At 24.4% G+C, this 20,159-nt stretch overlaps 1 protein-coding gene across 1 annotated transcript; it reads left to right on the top strand.

The window, feature by feature from the left end:
- Window positions 1–8,468: 8,468 nt before the first annotated feature.
- LOC145832845 (uncharacterized) lies at window positions 8,469–19,028 on the top strand. Its single transcript, XM_082940103.1, has 6 exons — window positions 8,469–8,589; window positions 10,239–10,338; window positions 13,623–13,851; window positions 14,338–14,496; window positions 15,836–15,941; window positions 18,526–19,028. The coding sequence occupies exons 1-6, from the start codon at window positions 8,508–8,510 to the stop codon at window positions 18,684–18,686; spliced, it is 837 nt and encodes a 278-aa protein (XP_082796229.1). The 5' UTR covers window positions 8,469–8,507; the 3' UTR covers window positions 18,687–19,028.
- Window positions 19,029–20,159: the final 1,131 nt, after the last annotated feature.

Raw genomic sequence — 20,159 nt, forward strand, 5'->3', positions numbered from 1 at the left:
AAGCAATTAAGTTAAATTTTAAGTTGTGCTTAAATTACACTTTTTGTGTCAATCTAGCTTCATAATCATAATCAAGGAATTAAAAGGAATTATGGTTTTGTTAAATTTTTGCATAGAGTTAAGTTTTAAATAAGCATAAACAAATAATAATGAAAGTTCATGTTGTAATAAGTTAAAAAAAAAATTTTAAGAGCAATTTTTAATAGGAGTGAGTCAAAATAGCACGGCGACACTTCAGCACGGTGCGTCACTTTGACATGGTGCGTAATTGTTGCACAGCGTCACTTTGGCACGATGTAATTTTAGCACAATGCATAGTTTTAGCACGATGAGTCTACTTTGCACGGTCGATCACCTTTGCAAGGAGCGTCTTTTTAGCACGGCGGGTTACTTTTGCACTGCGTCATTTATGCACCAGTTTTTTCTCTTTTTTTTTGTTTAAAGCTTTTTTTTAATATTTTTTTCGGACTAAGCGTTAATTTGCACAAATCAAACCTTTTTAAACCTTTATTTGACAATTTCACAATAAAATACTTTTTATTTTAAAAGTTTAGAACACGTAATAAATAAAACACGTATTTAAAAACGAAATTAAATAATCAAAAGTAATCACGCATTAGATTCGTAAAAATTCAATCTTAGTTTGAAATTTTACTTTTGAATTGTTTTTATAATTTTTTAAAATATAGTACTAAGTTGTTTTAAAACGGTGTCAAAGTATATGTAAAAAGTTTAATAAACAAACATAACTAAATAAATTAAGCAAAGTAACATAGTAATTTGAAAAGCTTCGTAATATGAGCTTATAAAAACTTTGTTATAATTAGATCAATAACTTTAAATAATTTAAAAATAATTTTAAACTATCTTTTTTTTACATTCGAAGTGCAGATATAATATAATTTTATTTTAATTAACCTCATTTATCTTAATAGTTTAGATGTCACACAATAGGCGATCTAGCTGTAAAAACAGTAAACTTTCCAACAGGTAACAATTTGTTCGTTTGTAAGCTTTTTTTTAAACTTCCAAGCTTTGATTTTATAGTTAACAAGTAAAATATTTTCAGCAGGACATCATAACGGACAAAGCAACGCAGTTCAGCCGTTAAAACAGTAAACCATTTAGCAAACCCTATTGAAGAATTAAGGACGTAGTTGTCGAAAACACTAGGTCCAATGCATGTTAGTCTTTACTGTTTTTATCGGCTCTTAAGTTACAATTACTGTTATATATGTGTAACACTATCAAACTATATTACTTTTTGTTGGTTTATTTTTTGGGGCACTAGGTCTTACGACAAAATATTTATTTTATTATTTTTTGAGCGTATCATTTGTCGTTTGATAAATATATATAACTCTTTGACTTTTAGTTTCCTGTTAGCTGCAAATATAAGGTGCTTCTAATTAGCCAACATATATTTTTTTTATCTCCTCTTTGAACAGAAATTTTAATGAATTATTTTTTCTTAAGTGATTTTTTTTATTCGAGGGGTCAGTTTTGATAATTAATTTTGGTAAAACTAGTAAGGGGTAGAGGTTTAATTACTATTAAATAATCAATTTACTATTGCTTTATTGTTTCACCTTTTTTGCATAAAGTTATAAAAGAAAAAAAAAAACTTTATAACTGCAGCTGACCTCTTTATTTTCAATTACAAAAAGTTTAAAACGTAAGTGTTACTCATTCAAAATAGGAATGTCTACTTTTACTAGTCTAGTCAGTCACTGCGGTTTAACAAATCTGGTAAACATAAAAAATTTATAAAAAGTAATTGTGTTTTTTTAACTTATATGGGTAATTTTCATTTTGAATATCTATGTGCGCACTGCGTAAAATAAATAATTCTTATAGTTTATTTTGACTACTTATTTTTTAGTTTTATAAATTTATGTATAAGATTTTAACAAAAGTAAATTTTGAGCATTGTATTAACAAGTATAATATTAGACAAAAAGAATAAGCCTTCAAAAATTTTGCTAAAAGGATGTATAAATAAAAATAAATTTCGCATCATAAACAAGGATACAGTTTGATTTATAGTCTAGGATTTTTAGTCATTTAATAAACAATATTTGGTGCCATTCATTAGCATTCTGGCAACTCTGCTAAGGTATAAATTATAAGGTAAATTAAAAAAAATCCCCAAGTATAGAACTTAGTAAATAATGTGTGTGGCTATCCAGCAACACATTATGTTATGAAAAATATTCAGTCATAACAATAAAACAGTTTAACCATTTAAGAATGATTAATTATATGTTTTTGGTTTTTCAGATGCTCTTAAACATTAAGCTTTCAAAAGTTTTCACTGATTGATTCCCAGATCTTTCAATTGAAATTTTTTTTTTGAGCAAATAAAATGACACAAGAATTAATTATAGTTTATCTTAAAAATCTACCAAACTATTCTATATAAAGTTGCAAGATGTAAAACAAAAAATAAAAAAAAAAGTTAACAATCTTTTGTAAAGAGTTTGTTTGGGGGCAAGCATTAAAACTATTGGCTAAAAATATCAACCAGCAGTAACATTTCAAGAAAATTTGCAATATTAAATAAGATCCTGAAATATTATGAAATGATAAAGCACTCAAAAAATTTTGACCAAGGACTTGGAGTACAAAAAACCTTCCGGTTATCAAGTCATACACCAAGGATACAGTTTAATGTCATGTCTAGGACAATGAAAGTCATGGATTTAGGCAAAATAGAAATAAAAGTTCATGGAATACTATTTATTAAAAAGAAAGTTTAACCAAAAATCATGCTTGCTTGAACAATAGCATATGATTTTGTTTATTTTATTTGCAAAGTTTTTTTTATTTTTTATTTTTATTTTTTTTTTTTTTATGGTAAAAAAACATCAGTCTCAAACTCTACCCCTTGCAACGATAAACGTTTTCTGGGGAAAAGTGAGTGTGTTACATCATATGTAATTTTACCTGCCCCATTAATATTTAACTTTAACTATCCAAAAATAAAATAAACAAAAAACTATCTTTTAAACAAATAAAAAGCCCTTGGTGACACGCCATTTGGAGAACACTCACAAGGCTAAAATCTCAACGCTACAACAAAAAAATCACACCAACATTCCAATCATGTGATCACCGCCACCAAAGTGAACTCACAATCAGCTGTTGAGCAAATGCATAAAACTAGTATTATAATGAATACATTAGCATTAAATAACTATCTTAAAGCTTGATAATTAACTAATTTACTGAAATGGTACTCAGAAAAAAAAAAATCTAAAAATTAAGCTAAATTAGAAAAAATAAGAAAATAAAAATAAATAAATAAAAATTAAACAAAAACTATTAAGAAAAATGTAGTTTCTGAAACTTGTATTGGTGGAATTAATTTTAGTCTAATAAAAGTAAGAAAAAAAATTATATTTATGCAATAATAATTAATATATACAGCTAACAAATAAATATAACAAAAATATAATAAAAACTGGATAGTAGCAAAAAAAAAAAACAATCACGCACAACCATACAATACCCATCAACAGACCAAAACCAGCCAATCATGATCAGAGTAGACACAATCAAAATTGACCATACATATAATAAAAGAAACAGATAAAAATAACAAACAAAAGCAATTAATCAAAATCTGCATGCAACACAAAATATTCAACCACAGCACTCTAAACCTACTCAGTATACTGGCTCAACAAGAATTTTTTGTAACTATATTTAAACTGATCTTTTTTTAAGTTTTTAAAAATTTCTGGAACACTAGACCACAACTTAGGACCCAAATACTTGAAGGAGTTTAGGCCAAGTTGTGTTCTAGGTCTTTCAATAACAAAATTATTATTTTTTGAATGTCTTGTATAGTGTGTATGAACCATACTTACTGGAGTAAAACAACTGAGTTGTTGCCAAACAACCTGAAAAAAGGTGAATTTTACAAATTAGGCAAAAAAATAAAAAGAATTTGAACAAAAAAAATCTAAAAGACATATAAAAACCTAAAAATTTACACTATTTAAACACTATATTTTTACACTTTGTAAAGAGTTTGTTTGGGGGCAAGCATTAAAATTATTGCCTAAAAATATCAACCAGCAGCAACATTTCAAGCAAACTTGCAACATTAAATTAGGATCCTGAATATTATCAAAGTCATGGAATTAAAAAAAAAAAGAAATTAAAGTTCATGGAATACTATTTATTAAAAATTAAAGTTTAACCAAAAATCATGCTTGTTTAACAATAGCAAGGTTGCCAAAAACCTAAAAAAAGGTGAATTTTACAAATTAGGCAAAAAAAAAATTGGAATTTAAAAAAATAAAAATAAAATAAAAGATATTTAAAAACATAAAAAAATACACTATTAAAACAAGTGGCTTTAAATAATTTATTAAGATAACAAATATTAATAAAAAAATCAATAATTGCCTAGGATAATGTAGCACCAATACTAAGCTGAAATTAGACAATACTTGATATCTTCTTAACCATAATTTAAAACTAAAAGTTTGTATTTTATAAATACATAAATAAAATTAGAATTATTTATCATAAAAAACTAATAAATTTAAATGTTTAATTGCTTTTTTTTACAAAACATTCATTTACATAATCAGGGTTCGTGCGCGTCAGGCTAAATCAGGCTAAGTCAGGCTAAATCAGTTTTTTTGAAAAAAGTTGAAAAACGTCAGGCTAAATGAGTTTTTTTATTCAAAAATTTGAGAATCTCAGTTTTTCTCAACTCAAATGCTTTAAAATTTTTGATAAACAAAATTGAGAAATCTTTTTAAGATTAAATTGAGATGTGAATTTATTTCTAAATAAATATTTAGTTATTAAAGGCAAAATCAGTCAGTATTTGTAAATATAAATGCTTAAAACTTTTGTTGAATCTCTAAAAAAGTTTAAAAAAAATTCATAATTTTGTTTTGAGTAGATGTACTGTTTTAATCTCTAGTTTAAAGGTTTTATACCAACTACTTATTAGATTAAAATTCTAAGCAGTTTATTCATATATTTTAGTGTTTGTTTAAAGTTATTAGAGATATTCACAACACTAAAACTTAGCTTTAAGATATAAATGCTAAGTTTTGTGGGAGTACAAATTTTAGATACAATTCATTTTTCCTTGCAAGAACAAAATATTAAAGTTTTTTTTTAAATTTAAGTGTAAGCTTTACAAATCTGATACAACATCAACAATCAATGTATTTATTTAGAGATTAGAATACAGATTTATTTAGAGTTTAGGATTTATAACTATGTATCATTTTTAAGTGTTCGTCAAAACATTATATTAAACTTTTCTTACTAATTTATATTATATGTAAGTGTTTCATTTTAAATTTTAATAACCATGTGGTTTTATTATATGTCTTATAGTTATAATGTTTTTACTTAGTGCTTAATTATATTGAACAATTTTGTTTAGTAATATAAATAAAAGTTTTACACTATTTATAGGTTAGATACAACACTTATTTTAAAACTTATCACTGAGTTTGTTATTTTAAGGGCATAGGGGGGGGTCAATCACCTTTTTTACAATTTAGTCTTATTTTATTTAGTTTTAACTAAGCTATGAGTTGCTTTTTGCAGATTTTTAAAGTTCAAAATATTTTTGAGATAAAGCTGGTTGATCAGAGACTACAATAATACTAGTAAAGACCCCCATATACCTAAAATGACTTCTAAAGGGTACTTTCCTTATTTTGAAAAAATGTCAGGCTAAATTGGTCTTAGTCAGGCTAAATGAAAAAAATTTCGCGCACGAACCCTGATAATACAATAATTTATATTGATTACAATATTGTAAAATAAAATTAATTAAATATTTTACTTAAAAAAAACAAAATTCTTACTATGTATTTATATATTTTGTTTAAAACAAAGTATCTTTTTAGATTAAACTTAGTAGTTTTTTAGTTTCATTTTTTTAAAGCTTTTTTTTTTTAGCCTAAAATCATGGTTAAAAACACATCAAATACAATATAATTTCAGCTTGATATGAATGCAACAACATCCTAGATAACTACCCAAAAATCAAACGATTTTGTTATTATTAAAAGTATTTTCATTTAAAATTACATTTAAAGGTACTTTACAGTCTCCTTTTATTGTTATTATTCTTTTGAAGATAGTTTTTTTAATATAAGTTTAATTCATACTAAAAATGGACCAAAAATATTGTTATTCAAAAACCTGGAGGAATTTCAAAAAACCTGAAAGAAACTTACAAAAAAACCTTGGTAACCATATATACATATGTATAAATAACATGTTTTGTTAGTTCAAATGTTTGACACATATGGTTTCATTAAAATTTTGATAGTTTTTTAGTTATTTTTATTTGAGTACTTGGTCTTATAAAACTTCAAAAAAGTTGAGGCACTAATGATAAAATGTCAGAATTTTCTGTTAAAATGCTCAAACATTTCCTATTTTCTATCTAAAATATGTTCAAGAATCTATTTGATTTACAAAAATAAGATAATTTCTAAGTTGAAAATTTCTACCTTAAAATGAATAAAGGTTTTTTATCTTTTCTATAACTAAACTTTAACAAGGTGACTATTTACCTGAATTGATTGAGTTTTAAAATTATGACAAAAAATAATTATTTTCAAAATGATGAGCTTTAGCTTAGATAGGAAATTACTAATATATAAAACAAAAGTTTCAATATTGTTCTAAGTTTTATTAATTTTGATAACATTCAAAGTAGCATTGCATGGTCTTTCTAGTATTTCAAAAAGTAACTTTTTTTTCTTTTAAACTTAGTTTACTAGTAAAAAGAAACAAGAAAGCTTCTGACTAAAAAACCTGCTGGAAGACAATTGTAACCTTGATTTAAAGAAAAATATCTTTCAGGCTTATTTAATATTATGTAATGCAAGTTTGCAGCATACTTTTGTTATCTTCATGTAGGCAAAACACAAGAAAAAGTTGTTTTGAATAGTTATTAAAGTGTTTTTAAAACACAATCCTTGGAACTTAGTTTTTTGACCTGAGTTTAACAGAAAAATAAGTTCTCATCTTTTCTACTAAGACATAATTTCTTCTAAACACCCTGTAAATTCTTGTTTATATTTATGCATTTGCTTTTTTGCTAACCAACACAAGTATATCCAACCTACTAGTTGTTTAGTAGTATAAAAACAAAACTATGTTACTTGGGTAGCTTTCAAATCTTCTCTTAAGCAAAGATAATTTTGCTCGAAGACAATTTTGAACCAAGGGATAAAATTGCACAAAGACAATTTTGCACAGAGAAATTTTTACATTAAGTTTTTTACTACTTTTATTTTATAATTTTTATTAACTTTAGTTTTATTATAGTTTTAATTTTTTATTTTAGTTTTTTTTTTTGCTGTCACTGTTACCCCTAATCTTTGGTCGTAACGTATTTTTTAAATTAATTATTTTTATTTTTTAATTATTTTTTACAATCACTGTTACCCCTAACTTTTACCCTTGGTTGGTAGCTTTTTTTTTATTTATTTATATTTATTCATTTTTTCATGATAATAATTTTGTTGGTTATTATTTATTTTTATTTTATCTATCACTTATACCCCTAATCCTTACCCTTGGTTAGTAATTTTTTTTTTAATTATCTTATTTTATTTTTATTTTGGTTTATATATATATATATATATATATAATATGCATACAATATAATATATATATAATTTATTGAAATGACGATTTTAAAAATCCTGGAGCATTTAATATTACAGCATTATTATATTATTATTATTATACTATACATTATTATGTTTCAGCATTTTTAAAATCGTCATTTCAACAAATTATTTAAAAGCCCTTCAAGTGGGCTCAGTAGAAGGTGTTCAAGTTTGAATATTAACCTTATTTTATGTATATATATATATGTTTATATATGTTTCTTTTCTGTTTTTTTACTCTCGTGCAAAAATTTCCCTCCTAGCAAAATTGAACCTTGTTGCTAAATTGTCCTTGTGCAATTTAGACCCGTTCCCGTATTACTTATAGTTGTAGTTTGCATTTTTATTTGTAGTTGAATGTTTGCACACAACTGTATTGTTTTGCACCCTTTGCAATTTTATACATCTTAAAAGTTTTTGTTGTAGATTGACCAAGTCAATTGAGATTGATTTTTTAAAAAGCTCTTGTTTATCTATATTTTTTTTATACTTAAATTTATATATACATTATATATACATGATGTTGCATATTAAACATCAAAAAAACTATTAAGATATTACAAAAAATTGTTTATTATTTTTTTTATTTAACACATTGAAAGTATTACTATAGTAACTTTTCAATATTTTATACCAATTATGACCTTAAATTAAATTTGTACTTCAAATTTACTAAAAAACTTGTAGTTTCATAAACCTGGTAGAAATTTAGAAATCTGGAAAAAATATTTATAAAAATGTTTAGCAACCGTAATTCATTAAACATAATTTCTTTATCTTGCTGTATATTTAAAAGTTAAAACAATTTATAGTTAAGTAAAACTATTCGATATCATGGATCCAATACTATTAGCTTGTGTTGCAGTACTAATTGGAGTTATTATCTACTTTGTCAATCAAGGAAAAGAAATTAAAGGTAATGTCTTTAACTGTAGATTTGAAATTTGAATTATAAGTTAATGTATGCTTTTAGAATAAAGTTTAATTTTTTTGTAGTATAACATGGTATTACAACAAGTAGTTAAGTATATTTGCTGTTTTAGTCAAAAAATTAATGGCTATTTGTTTTTTAAAGCAAATTTATCTGTGTTCTCAACCTTTAAAAGTGTTTCTCACTTACTAAAAACTCAAAAATTAACTCAGAAAAACAGTTTATTATTTATTGCCTAAATTTAGAAAAATCCATTTAGACTTAGTAACAGTAATTGTCAGAAAATAGTTTCTTAAAAAAACAATTAGTAGGGTATGAATTTTTGAAAATTATAATGTTGTAAAACATTTGTCTCCCGGTAGGTTAATAAGTTTCGAAATACTAATTGATCCTATGAATATTACTAAGTCAGCATCTCTTAAAATCTTAGTTTTTCAAATTTTCTTGAAGTTTTAACTATTTAGGTTAAGGTTGGCCCACCTTGTTTTTAAAGTTAACTTGACTTTTTAAATTTCAATGTTAGCTTTAAGATTCTTTTATTTTATTGGTTAAAAAGTAGTAACTGTTAAATATAAGAGATCAAAACTAGGTGAGGTTTCATATGGTAGCCACAAGCTAAATAAGCAAAATACTTTTTCATTTAAACCTATGTTTTTCTTCAGTTTTTCATCAAGTTTTTCACAATTTTCAACTTTTTTTTTTAAATCAAAATGCTCCTTATATAATGGCTTAATAAAAAATATAATATACTTTTCACAGAATAAAAAAACAAATTAAATTTTTGATATAGGCAGCTATGTAAAAAGCTTCCAAATTAAATATATGGATGAGAAAATTTTCATTGCCAATATTCATGAAAATTTAAAAGATCTACAAATAGTCTAACTTTTACATCATTTTAAATTAATTAACCTCAAAATTTTAGGAAATATTCCTTGTATTAATTGTTTGAGGATATATTTTATAACAGTTATAAGAAAAAAAAGCAATTTTATGACCAAAATAAAATAAATGATAAACTGTTTTCAAGAAAAAAAATCAAACTAAAATAAACTGTATAAAAGAATTGTTTATTATTAAGCTAGTTTGCAACTAAAAAATTTCTGAACGATTGCTAAAAAACTGTAGAAGAAGATATATTTTTAATTAAATAGTCTATTTGCCTTTGTCCTACCATTAAGAGACCATTAAACGTTTAAACTTTGTTCCCTAATATCTCAAAAACTAATTTGAAATTTACAAAACAGTAAATAGCGACTGCAAGTATAGTCAAATACATTTAAGACAAGATGAAAATTTAAAAAAAATGTCTTAGCCCAAATGACCTTAAAAATTTGTGTCTTTTTCCTTTTACTTTATACATTTTTAGTTATTGTTAAAAAACATGTTGGCAACTTTTTTAAAAAGCTTACTTGCAAAAATAACTTGAGCAATATTTTCATCACTTATACAGATTGACTTAAGTAAGCTACTTTATTGACTTCTAAAACATTACATTTTGTTTGCTGCCAATTCCATTCCATTGAAACATAAACATATAAGTGATGTAGCTGCTTGTAACCTACTTTTTTGAATCTTAAGTAAAAATGCAGGTGTTCATTATAAATTGGTAATTGCTTGTTTCTGTTAAACAGAACGTCGTGTGCGTCAGAGGCCGGTTCAAGTGGCAAATGATGGTCCGGTTGGAAGGAGGAGAAGAAGGCAGGGAATAAGAGACAGAATGCAGCAGCAACAGTTTGTTTGTTTTAATCAATAATTTTTGTAAGGTGTTTAAAATGATTATAAAAGATAGAATGCATAAAAACGTTGTTCGTTTTCTTTTATGATTAGGCTTTTACTTCAAGAGTTAAACTTGTTTTATAAGAATTTAAAATTTTTCTTAATTTAATACAAATTAAAGGTGATATTATGAAACAACAAAAGCTTGTTTATTTGTACATTACATAATAATTCAAGTTCTTTGAAATATGTTTAACGAGCCACAACTCGAAATATAATAAATAACTGACAAAGATAAAAATTGCCTATCTAAGTCTAATTGATACCTACCAACATTTTTTTATGCAAAAAAAATATTAAATGAGAATCTTTAAGATAACTAAAAATAACTATATTTTAAAATGCATATATCAAGTTATGTTAAAATTTTGCACCTAAAATGCGTTAATAGGAGTTAGTTAGACCTACATATGTTTTTTGTATTTTTTCAAACATATCTAAATTTTTGAGTTTTGGCCCTTTAATAATTTTTTAAAGAACTTGAGTTGTTCGAATTTGAATAGTTTTGCGCCCTTGTATATTTTTAATTCTTACTCTGTAACTTATTGTTTTAATGTTATAGAATATTATTTTTAAATGATACACACAACATTTTTATCATAAATATATTGATATTCAACAAAACTTTGATCACTAATAACAAGGCATGCCACTCTTGAGTTAGATTTAAAAAAATGTACATTAAAAATTTTATACTTTGGTTTTTAAAGGTTTATGATTGTTCTAAAATATCTTTGAACATCATTATTTATTTAATATACTATTAAATTCAATTTTTTCCATTTAATTATTGTTTTTAGGAAAAGTATCAATATCTTTTTGACAGCTGTATTTTTGTTATTTTATACTTAAATACTTGCAGTCATATACTTTATAACTAATTATTGAACGAATACATTAAGTTGTGAAAGCAGTGAAATTTTCTCTTGTTAAATAATGTTTTTATATAAGTTGGAATTCATATTACTTAGCTTATAATATTTATAACTAAACTAAACTTAATTTAAATGACATATTTTAAACTTATATTTTTGTCAATTATTATGTTAACAATACTTATTTCTGATACGAAAGTAAAATTTAGAAAATTATTTTGAAAATATCAAACACAAAGTTGTTTGTTTTTCGTAATTGCTGTTGTATTAAGTTTTTTGTTTAATAGTAACTAACAGTTAAGACCATAGGGGGGTAAACACTTTTTTTTTTACAAAAACTAACTTTGGCTTTTATATGAAAGCTTTAAGTACAAATTACAAGCCTGTTTTTAATAAATTCAAAAATATCGTTTAACTTTTAGGATATTTTATTTTTTATAAAAAGTTTCCTATACAACCGTATGGACCGCAAGTTTTTTGGGGTCAACTTTCTTGGAAATTTAAAAAATCACTAAAAATATATCTCCTTCTTCATTTTGCAAGCAATCTTCTTCAAATTTTTAGGAAATCTTTCTTATATTCAGGGTTGCCACTTTACCTGGAAACCTGGAAAAACCTGGAATTTGACAATTTAGACAAAAATAACCTGGAAAAACCTGGAATTTTTAATAATTTTAACATATTTAGTACTAAAATTTCAAGTTGACACAAAAATTCTATCATATAAATAAGAAAATTTTTTTTTATTCCAAAACACATTTAAAGTAACTTTACAGCATCTTTCAAATGTTTTTGTACTATTTAACACAGTTTCTTTTATAGAAATTAACTTAAAACTAAACATAGACCCAAAAATGTTAACCTGGAAGAAATTTGGAAAACCTGGAAAAATTTTTCAAAAAGTGAATGGCAACCCTGTATATTATAAAAAAAATGTAACTTATCAATTTTAATAAAAAAATAAATTATCACAAAAACAAAAATAAAAAGTAATTTTACTTAAAACTTTTTAAAGTTCAAAGTAACATTTTTTTTTAATTTATAAAGGTTAGACTGTGAAAGTTTGAAGAAGATTGCTTTAAAAATGGTTGTAGGAGGAGATAGATTTTAAATAAAATAGTCTTTTTTCGCTGTTTTAGTTTTCCCTTCCCATAGGAGACCTATTATGTGGTCTGACTTTGACTTGTCATATCTTGAACAGTATTTCGAATTTTTTAAAACGGCAAAAAGCAGCTTGAAGCTTAGTAAAAACCCTATAAAATGAAATCAACTTGTAAAAAACATGGCTCACCCCCCTATGGCCTTAATTTTTAACTGTTAAGGATTTATTGTTTTTAAGGTAAGGGATTAAGGTTTAAGGATTTATGTAAAAAAAATAAAACAATTTTGAGAGATTTAGACTAAAACTCAAATCTAGCTACTAATAAAACAGGGTGCACGACTATTCAAATTCGGACAATTCAAATTTGGACAATTCAAATTTGGACAATTCAAATTCTTTAAAAAAATTGAAACTTCCATAAATAAAAATTAATGTATATTTGTTAAATATAAAAAATATATATGTTGGTCATATTAATATCTACAAGCCATTTTTTTTCTTTTTGTAAAACATTAAGTATTTTTTGACATATGGCTTTAATAAAGTAAACAACATAGTTATTTTTAGTAGTTTTTAATTACCTTGAGAAGTATTGTAGATTTTGAAAAAAGAAAGAAAGTGGCTTGTAGATATTAATAAGATCTACATATATATCTTTTATTTTTTTTAAATCTATAATACTTATTGCGATATTGTCTTTTAAATATTTTTTCAAGAATTTGAATTGTCGGAGTTTGAATTGTCCTAATTCGAATAGTCATGTAACCAATAAAACGACAGCTAGATTGTAACATTTGTCTGTAAAAAAGTTCATAAAAATACACAAGAAGACCTATTAGGCTTTACAAGTTTAAGATGTGAAATTTTGAGGTGATGAGGTACAAATACTGAAACCAAAAGTTAATGATATAACAGTGTATGTTTGTGCAAAACTAATACTATAAAACATTTAGTATAACATTATAATACAATTATTTGTCTTACCTAAGAAAGACTGCTCTATTTACTGAAATGTGAAGACTTTATTTAAATAGAGATGTGCAATTTAAATATTTTAATTATAACCAGGTTTCGGTGACAAAAAATTGCGACCTCTTTAAGTAAAATGAAACATTACTTTACTGTTTTATTTTACTTGAAGAGGTCGCAATTTTTTGTCACCGAAACCTGGTTATAATTAAAATATTTAATTTGCACATCTCTATGTATAAAACTATAACAAACATCTGTTCTAAGGTAACCTTTCAAATAAAAACCACCAGAGCCGAAGAAGAAGCGGAAAACTCGGACGAGGAAAACGACGAGGTTCAAGCGAAGAAGCAGGGCAAGATCGGCGCGAAGAAATTGAGGAAGATGCAGGAGAAGGAAGAGAAGAGAATTGCGAGAGAGCGGGAAATGCGAGAGAGGGAAGAGAGGAAGAAGGAGCAGGAGGAGAGAGACGAGAGAAGCAGGAAGGTGAGAGAGCTGGAAGAAGAAGAGGAAAAGAGACAGGTCTGGCTGATTGTTTCATGAAAATGTATTTTACTTTAAAGACTTATTTGAAAATAAATTATAAAACAAATATAAAGTAGTGTAAAAAATAAAATATACTTTTTATAAAAAATTATGACATTAATATCATCAAGATGTAAACACACTTAGGCTAGTTTAGATTTTTTCCTAACATCTCAGCTTAGGTTTATAGCTTAAAAATAAATATTTGTTTTAACGATTGTTTTAATCTTTTTGTAAAGTTTTTAAAATAAAAATCTGAATATGTTATAAAAAAATCTTTTCTAAGAAAGAATTATATACTATATTATAGTGAAATATAAAATATTTTGAACCTAAGATTAATTGGTATTCATATCGAAATTGTTTATAAAAAGTTTCTTTTTTTTAGTTTAGTAAAAATTACTATAAGAGTCTTTGTTTAATAATCCTATTGTTGAAAAAATGTAATTATCACAAAATTTCACAAATAATTTTTCTTCACAGGAAATGGAAGAGGAGAGGCTCCGCAAGCTGAAGGAACAGAAAGAAGAGGAGGAGTATCAGAAGTTGATGAAGGATTTCGTCGTTGACGAGGAGGGAGTTGAGGAGATCGATGAGGACGAAGAAGAAAATTTACTGGGAGAATTCATTGACTATATTAAGGTATTTGCAATTTATTAATTATATTAAGGTATTTGAATTCATCGATTATATTAAGGTATTTGAATTCATTGATTATATTAAGGTATTTGAATTCATTGATTATATTAAGGTAGTTGGAATCTAATAAGTGTATTAAAGTATTTTGAATTTCGATTATAGGCATTATTTCGATTAAGGTAGTTTAATTATTATATTAAAGTTACAAAAAATATATTTTAAAAGTATTTAGAAAAATATAACCTTTGATTATATTAACGTATTTTGAATTTTTTGATTATATTAAGGTATTTGGAGTTTACTTGGGCGATTTATTGATTATGATAAGGTATTATTAGTTTATTAATTGTATTAAGGTAGTTTGAATTTGCGTGGGAGAATTTATTGAGTATATTAAGGTAGTTTAATTTTTATGGGAGAGTTTAATGGTTATTTTAATGTTAGTAAAAATTAGTTTCAAAAATATTTTAAAGATATAACCAAGAATCAAAAAAAATCATTCGACTTCAACTAACTATATCAACTGACGAAATTTTTTTTACTAAAAATAACATTGGATTTTATATGAAAGCTTAAAGTACAAACTACAAGCCAGTTTTTATAGAATTAAAAAATACTGTTTAACTTTTGATATATTGTAATTTTTATAAAAGTTTCCGATACAAACGTATGCACAAAAACATCATTTTGAAAATCTAAATCTTCGGGGCCAATTTTCTCGGAAATTTAAAAAATCACTGTTTTTTAAATACAGTTCCTACATTTTTTGAGCTAGAGACGTCAAATTTTCAGGAAAAGTTCCTTTTATAGTTTGAAAGACTTTGAATGTTGGAATTTTAAAAATATTAAAAAACAAAAATTTTAGATAAAAAAAACAAAAAAAAATAGGTGGTTTTTTTTTTGGTAAAAATTTTATTTTACAAAATTTAGAAAGTTTCTGCATTTAATCTTTTTTAAATTTAATAATACTTTTTCTGTGAAAATTTGAAAAAGATTGCTTTAAAAATGAAGGAGGAGATAGATTTTTAGTGAAATGGTCTTTTTTTGCGTTTTTAGTTTGCGCCTACCATTAGGAACCTTTTGAGGTCACCGACTTTGATCGCTCATATCTCAAAACAATACTTTGAATTTTTTCAAGCGGTTAAAAATGTCTGATAGCTCAGATAAAACTCTATAAAAAAGATCAACTTGTAAAAATCAAGGTGGACCCCCCCTCCATGCCCTTAACTATTTTATTTGATACTAGTTCAAAAAATAGTAAACTTAAATAATCTTCTCTAGCTTTATTTATAATTTTTACGATGTTTTATATATTTAAAAAAAACTAATTATTACCAAACAGACCACAAAAGTGATATTTATAGAAGAACTAGCTTCACATTTCGGATTGAAAGTGCAAGATACAATTGACAGGGTTCAAACTTTATTGGGTGATGGCACCATTACTGGTTTGTTTTATTTGTATATATTAGTTAGTTAGTAGATAGTTTATTTATAAATAAAACTTTTTGAAAGTCTATAAAGTTATTTTTTTTATAAAACTGTACATGTAGCTTGTAGTGTTGCATTACTACCATTCTGTTAATAAGTCGTTTTTAAAAGTTTTATCATTAAGTTGATATGTTTTCATTTTTTGTACAACTTTAAGTCTCTGTTTTATAAAAATATCTGTATAAGGTTACAAAACGTAATTTGGTTTCAAATTTTATTACTTTAAATTGTTCACCTTATCAGTTAATTTTTATGTTTGAGTTTGTATTCAAACAAAATCTTTAAATCACTTATAAGAAAGTAAGATAGTTGTCACTTATTGGATGTTTTAATAGATTATTAAGGTTATTGTTTTCTATTTTTAATACTAACAGGGTTGCCACACACTCAGGGAACACTCAGGAAACTGAGGGAATTTCGATTCTTTTTTTCTAACTCAGGGAAGCTCAGGGCAGTTTTGGTATTAAAAAAAAATCGGGGAAATTTTAAGATTTTTTAAAAAATCTCTGGGAAATCTTTTCTAGATCTAGAATGATATTTAGTAAGTCCAGTTTCAATATTTTGTTCAAAAACATAAATTTTATTTATTTTTAAGTGCTTATTTAGAATTTTTTTAACCTTGCGGCTAGTTCTTCAATATTCTTTGAACTAGCATTGTAGTTTTTAAACAATCAATAAATTTTTCAAAGATTTAATAAAAACTTAGGGAAACTCAGGGATGTTTCTGGTCACTCAGGAAAGATTTTTGTTTAAAAAAGTGGCAACCCTGTACTAAAGAATAACTCTTTGATCTGATAAGCTAGGTTTTATTACAAACAATTTACAATGTGTAAACAATTAGAAAAAAAATTTCAAAACGCTTACATGAAAATTAAATACTGGCAATTCAAATTCCGAAAATTCAAACTGTTAAAAAAATGTTAAAGGCGCCATTGCTAAAAATTTAATTTATATTTGATAAAAAAATCTCAAGTTGATTTAAATTGTAAAATTATGACTGAATAAATCTAGATAAGTAAACATTCAAAATCAGAAAATTTACAATCACTATAAATTATTATAATTGAGTAAGTTTTAAAATGTTTTTAGCCATATCAAAAACTTAGTTTAAGTTTTTAGAAAATAAAATATGCAATTAAATTAATATTCAAAATTAACAAAGTATTATTTAAATATTTGTTAAGAATTTTATTAAAAGAAATAATAAACAAATTCTCATAACTATTAATTTTTTTGTAAGAACTTGCATTGCAGTAAATTGCGTTTTTATTTTTGTTTAGTTTCAGTTCTAGTAATTATTTATGAAATTAAATACTAATGATTTCTTGAGTTTTTGTTATAATCTGTTTTGAAGAAGTTTTTAAAAATAACTCATAAAAAGGTAGTAATTACTTTTTTTTTTATACAAAGTTTTTTTAAAAATATTTAACTTCACTATATAAAGTATTTTTTAGTTTTTTACTTCACATATATCTGTTTATTTTTTTTTTAGAAAACAACTGTTTCAGTTTAAGATGAAAATGTTTTGTGTTAATAACCAAATAAAAAGAAAAATAATAATTAAATATTTACTGTTGTTGTTTATTCAACTTTTATCAGTTTATTTAGTTGTTGAGTTATGTATAACATTTACTTAAAATATAAGGTTAATAAATACAAATTTTTTTGTTATTCATAAAGATATTAGCTGCAATATAATGCTATTATTGTAAAAAATAAATTTTAAAATACATAAAACTTAATCTAAAAATGTTTATGAATTTGTTTACCAGTCTTAGCTTTATCTATCTTTTTACTATCAACTACTGTAAAACTTGAAAAAAAAGTCAGTTACATAAGTTTACTTAAAACTTAGTTTTCGAATTTCTAAGTTATAATACAATTACATACAGCTATGGAAATCTAAAAATAATTGTCTTAATGATATAAACTTTTCAAAATGTTCAAGTCATAGAAAGTTTCACCATATCTTACAAATTGATTTTTTTTGATAATATTTTACACCAGCCATATTAGTTTGTGTCATGCAAATATTTTTCACATAGTATGTTTTAGTTGATACGTTAACCTGTTATTGCTCTCTAAAAAGCAGTAATTGATTATACTTTTATTTTATTTTTATTGCATTTGAAATCATGTAGTTTATTTATATTTGTCTATTTATATCTTTATATTTCGTACATAAAATTTGATTTATTCTTGTTTTTAATACTTGTTTAAATATGAAAAGAATTTTGCAATAAAAGAATATTTATTCTAACAGAAGTAACAGTATGATAAAAAAAATATTAGTACATGTTAATATTTACATTATACATTTTATGCAGTTGTTTTTTTTAAGCAACCATTAATTTGTTTCTCAATATTAAACAGGTTCTTGTAAATCCAATATTGTTTTTTACTTATTTTTTTTAAACTGTTAATAATCAAACTATTTTGCTTTTCTATATGCAATTCCGTGTAAATAATTTATTTTCAAATTTTAAAAATAAACTCATTTGATTTACAAAACCTTGTGGTAAAAAACTTTTTCTCTCACAGGAGTGATAGACGACAGAGGCAAACTGATCTACATATCAATGGAGGAACTGCAGTCGGTAGCCGATTTCATCAACAGGAAAGGCAGAATCAGCATAAGTGATCTTGCTAAAGCTGCCAACAACCTCATCAACTTACAGAAAGATGAAACTGTTGTTAATTAGAAAGTTGTTAGGTGTTATTATTCTTTGAAAACTTAGAACTTAATTTATAAAAAAAAACTATATAAATATGAGTTTGTAACACTCGGAAAATAGTTAAGTATTTTTTGATGCCAACTTTATTTTTAGAACCGTTTTCCCTCTAAAAATATATGAATAATTAGATATTGTATAATATGTTTGTATCCATTGAAACTTTGTACGCAAAATTTTTTGAACTAAAAAATAAATTATTAACTTTGTAATAATTTGAAAAAAAATATAGTCTATATATTTTTGTTATTAAAAAATTCTAATTATTTTTATATAATCTATGAATTTTTTTTTCTCAACAGGAGTATATTTTCGGGTGTTTTCTTTTTGTGTTATAAGCAGTTTGTGTTTTCTATAATTTTTTAAATAGGTTGTTAAGATGAATTTCTAAACAAGTTTTAAGTTAACTTTTTTTTTCTTTTCTTCTTTTTTAATTATTATGAATGAAAAATAAAACTTGAATTTATTTTTTACAGTATCAATTTTATTAGGTAGTTTTATTTTCGTATAAGCTGTTTATGTAAAAACTAACTGTAATTTTTAGAAAAGTTATTTATTTAAACTTTTATTTAAAAGTTTATAACAGTTTTTATGTGAAAACTTATAATATTTTTTTTCAAAGAGATTTTACTGAAATTAAATTAGAAAATCTAGGTCTTAACTTAAAAATATTGTACTGTTATAAATGTTAATTAAAAAAGAAAACTTTTTATAACATTATATTTTGTGTTTATTGAAACAATGCAATATTATTTGTGTGATTTTTTATAATTTATTAAAGACTATTTACTATTAACGTTAAAATATAGCTATATAGTAGATTAAATACAGTTTTTTTATGATAATTTAATTAATATTTTTTCTGTAATCCATTAAAATTTTAAAAATACAATTTTTATAAAAAATACATACCTGAAAAGTTTGAGGTAAATTTAATTTTTTTATTAGTTTGATTTTTTATTATTATCAAAACTAATTGTTTTGCAGTTTTATAAACTTATACCTTTCAAACGGTCAAGGTCTTAAATGGGGAAGTTTATTTTCAACAAGTATGTAGTGTACACTTAATTATTTTATTGTCTAAATTAAAAGATCTTTGTTATTTCCAATACAAAACGTTTTTTATTTTGCGATTTGGTTAATGTTGTCTTGTCATATTACTGAATAATTATTAACAATAACTCTTTCGCGCATGTTGAGATTGTTTAAGTCATTTAATCACTTTTGTTTAAGTAATTAGTATTGTTTATATAACTGTTAAAAATATAAATTTAAGCGTTTGTTAACAAAAGATCCTAGCGAAACAAGTTTAGTGGAATGTAAAATAATAACAAACTATCCTTCTTTTATTACACTAACACATGTTTCTGTGTGTTGAACGAGTTAACAAACTTCAACGGAGCTCTATAAAAAATAAATACTGTAAGGAAGAATAGAAGCTGA

This window comes from Thalia democratica, chromosome 1, assembly GCF_965202585.1.
Source record: "Thalia democratica chromosome 1, ktThaDemo2.hap1.1, whole genome shotgun sequence".
Lineage (NCBI taxonomy): Eukaryota > Metazoa > Chordata > Thaliacea > Salpida > Salpidae > Thalia > Thalia democratica.